The following is a 12,352-nucleotide window of genomic DNA, read 5'->3' on the forward strand; positions in this document are numbered from 1 at the left end:
GATTTGTATTCAAGTAAAAGCTTTTCTTGTTAGGGACACATGCCTGAAATGAACATTGAAACAATTAGAATATATTTTTGGATGCTAACTCAGTTGACAAATTTTGTTAAGATGTTGTACATAATTAAGAATTAAAATATGTATTGATGAAAAAAATAAGCAATTAAAGCCTATGGTTGGTATTATTCACCATGTATTTTTTAATTTGAACATGAGAAATGTTTAAATGTTAATAGCCATCATTGCAAAAACACCATTTGCCCATTAAACACATGCTGATTGAATATGTCCTGTGTGCCAGGAATTATGCTGGTAATGAATAAGAGTAACCCATATCTTGACTCCATGGATTTTAAAAACCAATGGGAGAGTTGACACTAACCCAATTCTTTGATTATTTGTGGTTGTCAAGTATTTGCAAATGACTGTGAGGAGTTGAATGCAGGGGAGCTTACTATATGGGGAACTTTCACAAATGTTAGGGGAGAAAAAAGTAATTTAAAGCACATTAAAAAAAATTGCCAGGGCTAGCGCTTTGGTATAGTGAGTTTGGCTGCTGCCTGCATTGCCAGCATCCTGTAAGGGCACTGGCTGCTTCACTTCCCACCTGGGTTCCTGCTAATGTTCCTGGAAAAGTAGCAGGTGTTGATCAAGTGTTTCTCCTGTACCCACATGGGAGGCTTGGATGAAACTCTTGACTCCTCACTTCTACCAGTTGCTAAAGGGAGCCCAGGAGAGATTCTGCTCTGCAAGAAGAAAAAATTACATGGAAAATATCAAAGTCTTTTGCCCAGATTTATCTTAGATATATATTTTTATGCTAGGTTGGCAGAAATATATGAAGCTGAATGGTACAGAAGGGCTGTTGCAAGGTCAGGAGTGTGTGTGTGTGTGTGTGTGTGTGTGTGTGTGTGTGTGTGTGTTTGTAGGATTTAGAATAATGCCTGAAGACTCTATCACAAAATGAAGCAGCTAGGCGAGTCATTGTACTGGGTGGCATCCCAGGTACTGCTTATGACTTTGGAGGCAGAAAAATATTGATTTTTCTCATGCTTTTCTTTCAAGAGCAAATTTAAAACTAATAGTATCATAAGACAATCAGTTGAATAGGTTGATGTTGAAATGTGGCACTGGTTTTTCAGTTTGCCTCTGTGACTATGCCCTTGAGTCTGATGAATTTCTGGTTTTCATTTCCAACTTCGTGTTTCACCAACATTCTCCTGGCATTGCGTGCTTTGCTATAAAATGCAGGTTTCTTGATTTCCAAGGTGAGGTGGGAGGGTGTATATTTCATAATGTAGCTGAAATGCAAAATATCTCCCAGATAGAAAAAAACAGAACATTCATTTCATGTTTTCCTACTGGGTCTATCCAGGTTTTGGAGAGAATTTCATTATTTTTACATGGTGACCAGCACTGGGAAATTGATTCTTCAAATATACAGTGGCATATTCAACTAATGTTATGAGATATGAGCAGCGTTGGCAAAAGATGGCAAATCCTACAACTCTCTTAAGAAAGTTAAAATATAGCTGGAAATGTTTTGCATCCAACAGACATATAACTTAATAAAATTGGGAAAGAAATGTTTTGAAAGAATAACATTTTAGTTTATTTTTCTCTAGTGCATCAACTTTTTAATTTTTTGTCAAAATCATTTTATGAGTCTCCTCCCTCCCCCTGCATTAACACCCTTGCCTCTGTATTTATGTTATCCTGGTACATTTAGTGTTTTTTTTTTTAAGTATGCCAGATTGCTTTGCCTTGTTTTTAAAGATAGAAAACTGGATTTGCTCCCAGGGACTCTTTCCCTAACTAGGCCAGTTTAAAAACTAAACAAGGATTGAGTCAGTTAATTAATTTAAATGAGATTACAAATCAAAAACATATTATGCAATCTTGACTTAATTACCACATTTTATTTACTTAATTGAAAACATTCTGTAGAAAGTTAGCAGTCTTGACAATGACCCGTGTGTATGGTGTCTTTGCGTTTTAGGGGTTAAAGGCTTGGAAAGCCATAGGTAGAGGTGAACCTGCTGGTGACCTTTGGTTCACTCAGTCCTTGTGTCAGTAGAGTCATTGAACTGAATCTCAGAGCAGAAAGGTGAGAGCTGATGATCCCAGCTTTCGTTGTTGGGGGCTTTGGGTGCTCTGCTCAGGGGTGCTGGGACAGTTAGCACGTTTTGTGCCTGAGTGTGTGTTCTGGGCAGTAGTCGTCTCAGTTTCGATTGGCTCTCCCATACATATTTACTCTTTCTCCCCTTCAGTTTCACTTGTCTGTTTTTCAGGTACTTCCCTGTGGACAAATGTCAGTGTAGAATCCAAACAAATCCTTATTTTAACCCATGGGATGTAAGGTTTGAACCTAGTCTGATCTCCCTGTTAAGGAACAACATGATTTGATAAAAGAAAGTATAATGATAGAATGAGTAGAATCTGGAGAGTTAGTAAATAGGATTCTTTGCATACCCACTGTCTTACTTTGTATCTTTCTGTGGTTAATTGAATTATTTTAGTCTCAACATGGCAGCCCCTTTTAAATCCATGAGTTTTGCAAATTCTAACATATAGACTGTCCAGTGCTCAAAATAAAAAGGTATAGTTGGAGGTATTGGCCTTCAGAGGGGAAATAGCCTAGATTAAAGGACATAATTGAAAGTTTGTAGGATATCGTGATTCTCAAATTCTATTTTGATTCTGCTACAAATATTCAAAGAGGTCTAACTTCTCTTTTTGTTTAGAATCTGGTTTAGGAGGCGTACAGATTCAGCAAAAATAGACCAACGATACCATCAGCAAAGTAATGGAGTTAATATTTCCCATGTAGTACTTGTCAACCATGTTTTACCATGAACTGAACTCCAACTAAGTGAACTTAAACTCCAACTGTTGCGACAGAGACAGAAATAGTGAGGAAAACAGAAAGGGAGACAGGAAGATGAGGATAGAAAGACATTCCTCGCCACTCCCCAACAGCACATGCACAAGGGGTGTTTCCCCTCTTATTTCCATGGTTATGACAGACACAAAAGCACTTAATTTTCCCATGTTGCATGTGTTATTTTAGTAAGCCTGTTATAGAGAAAAAAAGGGTAGACTGTAAGTCATACTTTTGTGTCACCCAATTTTAGCAAGGTAGCCCTTGTATGTTCTTATAACTGGTAGAGAAAAGAAATGGTAAATTGACGTAATAAGAATTGTGATTGTGTAAAGCTAACTCACTATAAAGCTCCGGACATCACTCATGGCAGACAGCAGAAGAGCAGCACTTTGAGCAGAGGAAGGAGAAGAGAGGGGAGGTTTTATCCAAGAACAGTTTTCTTTTTAAAGCTGTAGACATTCCTGTCTTACCTTTTTGTTTCCCTTAAATCAAATGTGTGAATTTTTATCCTTTTGTTCTGGTTTCTGCGTCTAACATCTTGACTTTTCTCTTTCTGAACTGATTCTAGCTACCATTGTTTTAATTTGTAAAAACATAAGATTTTAGAATGCTTGTAGCTAGCAGTATTTCAGAGAGAAAGGAGGAGACTCTTCTGAGTCCTTAAAAAATAACCTTGTGGTATTCTTTCCTTGACAATAGGCTATTTCTTCACCTGCTTAAGGCAAATGAATATGACAAAGGGACCTTTTATCACACGATGACTAATTTTAGTTCCAGCAAAAGGCTATCTGTAGGTTAACAGGTTACAGTGTGGGTTTCATTTACTCTTCTGATATCCCTTGATATAAAGGCTATATTGTTATAGAATCGTAGATTTTCAAAGTTAACAAGAGGCCTGACAATTTACTTCTTCAGTTCTTGTTCTGTACCAAAATGACCAGAAATTAAAATTAGATCTCTCGAATCTGATTTTTCTCTTGACTATCAAGCCATGGTGTCAGAACAAAATGAGTTCCTGGAATTGGTATCGGTTAGGAACGGAAAGAAGGATTGTTCACTAGGAGTAGAAAGAAAGGTCATTACAAATGGTGTGGCCTCCTGGTGAACCTGCTTCCTGGTCTCCCACCTAACCACTCTTCCCTTTGTAGGAAAAAGCAAAGTTGATTTTGGCCTCAAAATGCTTCCTGTTTTCTACCACCTTTCCATTGCCAAATCTTCCTTCAGGAAATGGGCAAGTGGGATTGAGTTTTGCATTAAGTAGAGGTTCAGTCCTAAGGATTATATATCTCTTGTTTCTGGGATGCTAAAAGTTATCCAAATTTAATACATATTTTTATGTACGCGTACATGCTTAGTCTTTGGTCTTTGTTAACTTCACATTAATTATTATCTGTTCATTTGACTTACCCAAATTAGGGCCACAAGGCTCTTACATTTATGGCACTTAAATAAAGGTCCTTCAAACAAACTTTCACAACTTTTGTCATCTACTCAGCTCTGAGAGTTGTTATTTATCACTCCAGAAAGTTAGTGCTCAGAAATAAACATTTAACAGGTCATTATTTATTAACAGACATATATTTAACAAACATTTTCATGGACTTCTACCCAACTACCCATAAAACATTGAAATTTCTTTTGTTTAGCAGAGTGACTGTAAACCAAATTTGACTCAACCTCTTTTTAATGTATATGTTAGTGTATAGAATTTTATGGCAATAATAATTACATCTGACTTAGAGTAGCTAAAGGTTTTTAAATTCTGAAAAATACGTTGAAAGCACTGGTAAACAAACGGTGGGCAGGAGGAAAGTTAGGGGAAGATAGAGTACCCAAAAACATTTGATCTACAGAAAGATCACCTGGCTTTGTGTAACCTTTACACTGCATCACACCACCTGAGAAGCAGTGAGTCCAAACAGGTGGCCCATATGGAGAACATACATCCTACCAGTTGCTGTGATACTTCGGACACACTATTTGAGTCACTTAGGTATTTCAGGTCCTTTCATAAAACAACTGGTTGAGAAGTTTGAACTTTCCATCCATGAAATTTAGATACTGCAAAAACCATGGAAGATTCCCTGCTTTTGTAAAACAAATGGACAAAAAGATTGAAGAGAAGTTGACAAAATTCATGCAAGGATGTGAACTTTTTTTTTTAACACCTGGAGACTATTTGTATTGGGGGAAAGGTGATTGATGGAGTTAAAAGACATTTAGAAATAGCTTCCTTAAATTATCCTTTTGCCCTAGAAGAATCCATGTATGAGTGCACTTCAAAAAATCCATGTGAAAGCTAATTACGATAAGTTTTCTTGGGTGTAAAAATTTAGCAGAGACATTGGCCTCTTGGAATGTAAATGACCCTGCTGGCTAGTCTCTGCTGTCTTCTGAGAGCCTAGAAGCAGCTGCTGTGCCTTCCTCCCTACACCACTTACACAGGAATTCTCAGGTGGGCGCACAGCAGTCTGCCAGTTCAGTAGATGCATGAAAGGTTGAGATGTTTGCGCTGCGATGAACAGAGTTCGTCATGTGCCTTTTCTCCCTTTCTTTTTGAGTGTTAGTCCAGTAAAATATTAGTTTTTTGGATATAACTCTGCTTCATATCACTGAATAGTGTGGGTTTTTTCTGACCCAGAACTTTCAGACGTGGCATAGTATAATCCATACAGTGATTCTATGAAGTACATCAAGACACCGTGGCCTGAAGGATGAGGTCACTTTGCATGAGGTGTCACCACTAGTGAAAGACAGAGCTGAGATTCACTGTAATGTATTAAATATATAGTCAGGGTAGGGAGTGGCAACCCTGGAGCCTGGAGATGGAAGTGGTTCAATAAAACCTTTGAGTATATAGTAATTTGACCTAGGTGGTGAATTGGAAGGGTTTAGATGTGGTCTGAATAATTCCTTCTCTGAAGTCAACCACAATAACAGTTCATTTTTTGGTTTCTCTGCCAATTGCTACCCCTTGGTTACTTCCTTTTCCTGCAGTTAGAATTAAGTGACCAATATAAGTTGACATAGGAGTTAAAAGTAGATTATAGTGTTAGAATTTACAGCCTGCAAAGTTCTGTTGCTGGCTTTCAGAGAGTTTTGGGAAAGCAGTGCATGCTATTTTCATGAGAGGGCACAAGCTTTAGAGTGTGAAGGTAAGCTGACCACTGAGTGCCAGGAAACACCAGATCATTTTAGATAGTGCAATTATTATGAAAAGCAGACGTGGGGTTCAGATTTAGGATCTCCTTCAACTTTGTGTAAAATGCCTGTTTTTTTTTTGTGTGTGTGTGGTATGTGTGTCTGTGTGTGCATATATCTTTTCAGTTGAAGAAATTGGTCAGCAGTTGTTAGATATGGGAAAGGAATTTACAGTAGAAAAGAATAGAGTTAAGACATCAGTTAGATGTTGTAACAGGGAATGCTATTATTTTACCCAAATACATTTTTTAATGAGTACAAGAGACTTTATTCTTTATTCTTTTGAACCCAAAGTTTAGGATGATATCATGGGAAAGAGTATTGTGGTGCCATTTTGAAGGAGGTGTAGTTAAGTATGCCAAGGTGTATGGATGGGGTCTCTGACTCCTGAAATGAAGCTATTGTTTTCCTGATGAGATCTTTATGATAGTCTCACGGAGAATCATCATAAAGGTGGCCCTGGCTACTTTTAGGATACACGTCTAAACATTCATAAATGTAAGGCAGTTTTAAAGGGAAACATAACTGAAAGGAGGGTCTGGTTTGTGTGTGTGTGTGTGTGTGTGTGTGTGTGTGTGTGTGTGTGTGAGACAAGCAGAGCCCATCTGACAGCATCTCTTGAGAAGTTAAACTGAAATGTGGCATCAATTGTGGGAGACATTTATCAGAGAGCTCACATCAGAAATAGTTCAAGATATAATAGAATAATACAATTTGTCATTTTTATGTAACTATTGTATGTTGGGCTTTGAGTGTAGCTGGTGTACCATCTTTTATAGGAATCTAGAAGGAGAATTATTGTTAATTAAGTTACAAGTTACTGAGTCTTGGCTTAATTTCAGAAAAAAAAGTGAATTCATGGGAGCTAAGAGAGCAAAAACAGAGAGAGAGAGAGAGAGGAGAGAGAATGAGAGAGTTTTCAGAATGTGCCCAGCTCTCCTTGACTTGCAGGGGATCCTGGGTGGAACCTAGACTAGAAGAAAAGGTTTCAAATTTCTTTACTTTCATTTCGAGAGGTCAGGGAGAAACTGAACAATAATGTGGAAGCCATTAAATATGTTTAAGTTTTCATGAAATCTGTTGAAGAACAAAAAGACAAGAAAATGGGGTGGCGAAGGTAAAATTCTGATCTCAGTGTTAAAGCTAAGCTAGCAGGTATCAGACAAAGGGCAGACATCAATAGCCAAGTTATATGCAGGAAGAAACTGGCAAGATTTCTTGCACTTAACAGTAGAAGCAACAGTTGCAGTATGTTAGTCACTTGCATGGAAGAAACAGAATAAAACTTATGAGAAAACCAACCTATAGTTTTTATACTTAACTGAGATTTAGTCCTTTGTGTGGCTGAAGTAACATGGTCAGATTTCAGACAAGTCCATGGAAATCCATGACAGAGCTGAAATTTGCGCTCCACCTAACACATTTTGTTGAAATATACTCTTAAGTCCAAAAATTGCCTTTTCTAACAAGCAAGGAAAGTCTGCTGCATCTGAACCATCCATTTGTCTGGCATTGACTGCACATCTGGTGCATTTGCAGCTATGAATGGTGCACCGAGGGATACACAAAAGAAGACAGACTCTGCCTTTGCTTAGGAGCATGCAATTTAGCAGGGGAGACAAAACTTAAATGCTAGAACCATTAAAAGAAGATCACAAAGTAACCTTAAGCCAATACATAATAATACAGGGCAAATGACACAAACAGATGCAGAGCAGAAATGGAGGCAAGAGGCACAAGTAAAAGACAACGGTGTCGGCTTAGTCAGGAGCCGCATGTTGGCTAGCAGTTCTGCGCATCTGTCTCCCCACATTTGTGTCTGTAGCATCCGTGAGAAATAGTAGTATAGGAAACTCACGTATACTATATGCATTTCTTGCCTCTTATCTGAAGAATGTCCATCTATCACAGATGAAAATTAAATTGATCCAACAATTTGCTCTCCACAAAGCCATGTTGGTTTCAACCCAGTAATTTATGCTTTTCTTGGTGCTTGCAAATCGATTGCTATTATGGGATGTAGTCAGATCTGGGCCAGGATCCAGGAGGTTGGGGGATTATCCGAGTGGGTATGTGTACATGCATGTTGAATCCTAGAAGAGTGGGCTTTCTTTCATGTGTATTTTGCTCACTGAATAAAAATGTATTTTGGGGTTTTTAAACGCATGTTTAATTATACTCAGATTGCGTTTTTGGAGGGAATGTATCTGCATTATTTTCTATTGGTACCGATAGGCCTTGATATTTGCCTAACCTTCAAACCATCTTTACAGGGTTTAGAGCCAGACCTTTTGCTTCAGAAATGGCTTGCTCTTTCCATGAAATGCAATAGAGCAATAGTTGTTTTGTTTTCCCCCCTTCAGCATGGAAATATGTTTAGGCGTTCCTCTAGGTTGACGAAAAAAATATTACCATTGAAAGACTCAGCAAAGTATATGGAAACACTCAACCTCATTGTTGTATCTTTAGCATTTTCTAAGTCCTTTAGAGGATTGTGAAATTCTTTCAAGCAAATTAGAAAGAAAACGCTTTCTGTGATTTCTTTACAGATTCTGGACAATCAGGAAGTCCCAGCCACAATGATCCTGCCAAGAATCCTCCAGGTAAATATGTGCTCCAGGACGTTTGCAATCTGACATTGTTGGAGAACAAAGGCACCACTGTATAGATAAACAGCCCATAATTGGTCAGCTGCCTATTTTGTTCTGGCAGGCAGGTATGATTGGGACAAGATGTGATTGTGTTTAGGCCCTTTGCAGTGGCAAATAGTTCTCTATTGGCGTCATCAGTATTTACCTGTTCATCGATGTTTTCAATTTTGTCACTGTTTCTTTAAAAATTGACGCATGTATTTTATCTGTGTTTCTTTTGGGTGCTAACATGCCTTGATGTTATAAAAGCCAAAGTATTTTTGGCCTTTCCTTTAAACTTTGAAGAAAAAGAGAAAAAAAATGTCATATTCTTAATTATAGTTTATCCACCTTCATTACTTCATCATGGGGTCTGTGGTTGGTTATGTTTTCACCAAAGGATTTTGCAAGAGTTTCGTATTCTGTAGGATTTTTATTGGAGGCCCAGAGTCAGGAAATAATGGAAATTGCACTTTTTCTTTACTATAAAGTGTGCCAAGTATTCTCTTTATTTTCAGAAGTTGTTCCAGATCTGAAAAGGGGCTTTAATAACTTGGCTGTCTTGATAGCTTTTTTACTCCAAAATTTGAATATCCAGCATTTTGTTTTTGATTGGAGAACAACGTTTTGTTCTCAGGAGAAAATATTATAAAACTAGTACAAAGAAGAATTTCTAGTTTTTAGTTGTTGTAAGAATTTCAATGTGGAATTATGACTATCGTGAAAGAATAAGAGTAAACTGAAAAAGCAAAACACAGACAATAAAAACTCCAAAGCAGTCACACATATTCTGTACTACCCCAAATAATCTCATCTGTTTGTCCATTGATTATATTTTTAAAAGCTTACAGAAAGCAGTTAATCAACATTTTCTTTGATAGACCCAGCCTTAGGTCCTTGTTTATTTCACCCTTTTTGTAATAATGCTTGAGTAAAAATGAGGTCAAGACAGCTGAAGAAGAAAGAAAAAAAAAGGAATTATCTGAAGAACCTTAAAATTACAAGCAAAGTTATTAGACCAACTTTCTTAAAGTGATATCAGAATGATACAGCCAGAGATGTTGTGCAAGGATTCTTCAGAAATTTGGGGGAAAATGAAGTCCCAAGATACATTTATTTTGGCACAGGAAATTTTGAGATTTGTGCAAATTTTTTTTTGTAATTATTTTTGCATGAACTCGGCAAAGATACTCTATACAAGTAAAAATATAAACCTGGAACAAAATATTGTTTTCATTTCTGAGTCATGCCTATATTTTTTCTTTATCTCTACCGTAGAAAAAAATCTTTTCCAGGTACATGTTAGCTTACTATATTTCACACAAAATTATTAAAGAAAAAAGTTCTGCTTACAGATTTAAAAAATTTGTAACAAGCTGATGATTGTTTTCACAAATCATTGAATAATGCTATATGCTGAGAGTAATACATCAGAAGAATGAATGATTTTATGTGTAATTCACAATTAAACTTATTTTATTTTTTTTGTACGATATGACATTAGAATTACTTCAATTGTCTTTCCCTCAATACAATCTATTTTGATTACAGGACATTTTGTCAGAAATTTTCTGAAAATGGAAAAAATTCCATTAGCCTGTAATGTTTCTTAACTTTGCAAGTATTCTTTTTAGTTGAAAAATATTTCTGTGTTGTATTTTAGCCCAAAGAGAATTGAACCCAGATATTTTCTAAAAGCCTTCATACTCGTTTATAAAAACTAGAAGGAAAGAGCCTTTAGCGGGAAAGGAGTTGATAAGTATCATAAGTCAGACTAAACAAAGGATTTGTTTTTGTGGTTGAATGGCAGTTTGATTTGAAATTAATAAAGCAGCTATTGTTTGAAATGCATTTCTGAACATATACTGAAGAAATTATACTTACCCAAAAACATTCTCCACTTGAACTAAATGAATCTTTGTAATAGTTATACATGAGTTTGATTTTTCAATGTGTTTTTTTTTTTACAAGCTTGTTAAATTTTTCTTTTGCTGGAGCAGAAAGATTCACTGGAGCCTCTTCATTTTCTTCTGTTTGTTCATAATGTAGCAGACTGAAACAATCATGGTAGAATACTTCTAATTTTTTCTCTTTTGGATTTGCCTTGGAAATACAACTTTTTGAGATTTGTGTATTGAAACTGGGGTGTTACAGGTAGATACCTTTTTGGACTGCTTGAAAATCGTGTGTGTGTAGTATATTGAAAATCGGTCTTTCAGAGCTAGGATGTAATAAAACACCCATAGTCCAAGAAAGACAGTATATTTCTGTTTTTATTAAAATGCATTGCGTAATTTTAACATGCTTTATATATCATTACATTATGAACTTAACTTTAAAGTCTACTAGCAAATTGTGTTATAAACTTACCATGGACCTTAGTAAGGAATTTTTTGATTAAAGAATTGGCCATGTAATCTCTTGAAATCAATCAAATCACCAAGAATGCAGGTTGTTTTCTCATTTGAAGTGTCAAAAATTGAGAACTTATTAAGATTTTGTTAGTTAAAATTACACTCACTGTTAACTCTCCTCAGTACAGGCATCTTTGGCATTTTGCAGTATAATCGATCTTTTATCTCTCTTCTGGCCTTGACTAAAATGTGAAATCTGCAAGGATGATATTCAGTATCTTGAGAAAATGTAACCTACTTGCATGAAAATTCAATCCACTGCTGCAAACAGTGCAACCATCAAATTACTTTGCACTTGTTAATACCATAATGAAACTATTTTTTTGACCCACCTTGATTACCTAAACTTTCTCATCACTGCTATTTTTCTACCTGGAGTTGTAGAACCTTTGGACATTGCTGTGGTCTGCTTCTGTGTTTGTGCCTCAGCCACAAAAATTGAAGCCATTTTGGAGGTACAATTTTTTTTTTTTTTTTTTTTTTTTTACGTTCAGTGCTCCACTGTAGAGGTGGACTCCCACCAAATTATCTTGTGAGTAATGATGCACGTGGCTACCCCTTTTTATCATGGCCTTTGGTCAGCATCAGACATTTCTGATATGGGGACCATGTTCTTGCTGGTTCAACAGGACCTCTGAACTTTGGCCTTAATGCTCTTCAAACTGAAGAGTGCATGTCTACAGATAGGCGGTTCATTCTTAACTTGTGCTTTTCGGTTGGAATTAGTGTATAAACACAAGCAACAAGACAAATGCAGCTTTTATGGAAAGAAGAATATTTGGTGTTTCCTAGATATTTTTTGTCTGCCATTTTGATAAGCATGAAATAATCTTTATGGTGTTTTATTAAACCTGAGGGTTCTTCATTTCTTTAAAAATGGAATGAAGAAAAGTTAATTTTTTTGCAGAAGTATTTTGAAATTCATGCATAGCTTCTTCAGAATAGTAATTTTTCAAAAACTTTTAAGATCTATTGTGCATAGATTTCAAAGTTTCTGTGCTAAAATAAACTTAACTTTTAAAAAAAATTATTTGAAATTCAGTGTCAGGAAGAGAGAGGGAGAGCCAGAGAGTGTAAAAGAGAATCTTCCATTTGCTTCCTCTCCCCAAGTGAGCATAAAAGCCAGGACTGAGTCAAGCAGAAAGGAGGAGTCAGAAAGACCATTCCAGTCTCCAGGTGGGCAGCAGGTGCCCAAATCTGTGTGCGTTCATTTGCTGCTTCCC

The 12,352-nt window shown here is 36.5% G+C and overlaps 1 protein-coding gene across 13 annotated transcripts in view; it reads left to right on the forward strand.

Moving 5' to 3' along the window:
• NFIB (nuclear factor I B) overlaps positions 1–12,352 on the forward strand; it is a 449,892-nt gene that overhangs the window by 345,941 nt on the left and 91,599 nt on the right. For all 13 annotated transcript variants that reach the window (XM_040963072.1, XM_040963071.1, XM_040963074.1 and 10 more), the window contains exon 3: positions 8,635–8,688. In XM_040963072.1, coding sequence (XP_040819006.1) covers positions 8,635–8,688 — 54 coding nt within the window. The remainder of the gene's footprint in view (positions 1–8,634; positions 8,689–12,352) is intronic.

The sequence above is a fragment of the Ochotona curzoniae genome, unplaced genomic scaffold, assembly GCF_017591425.1.
Source record: "Ochotona curzoniae isolate NIBS_2020 unplaced genomic scaffold, NIBS_Ocur_1.0 scaffold_3208, whole genome shotgun sequence".
Taxonomy (NCBI): Eukaryota; Metazoa; Chordata; class Mammalia; order Lagomorpha; family Ochotonidae; genus Ochotona; species Ochotona curzoniae.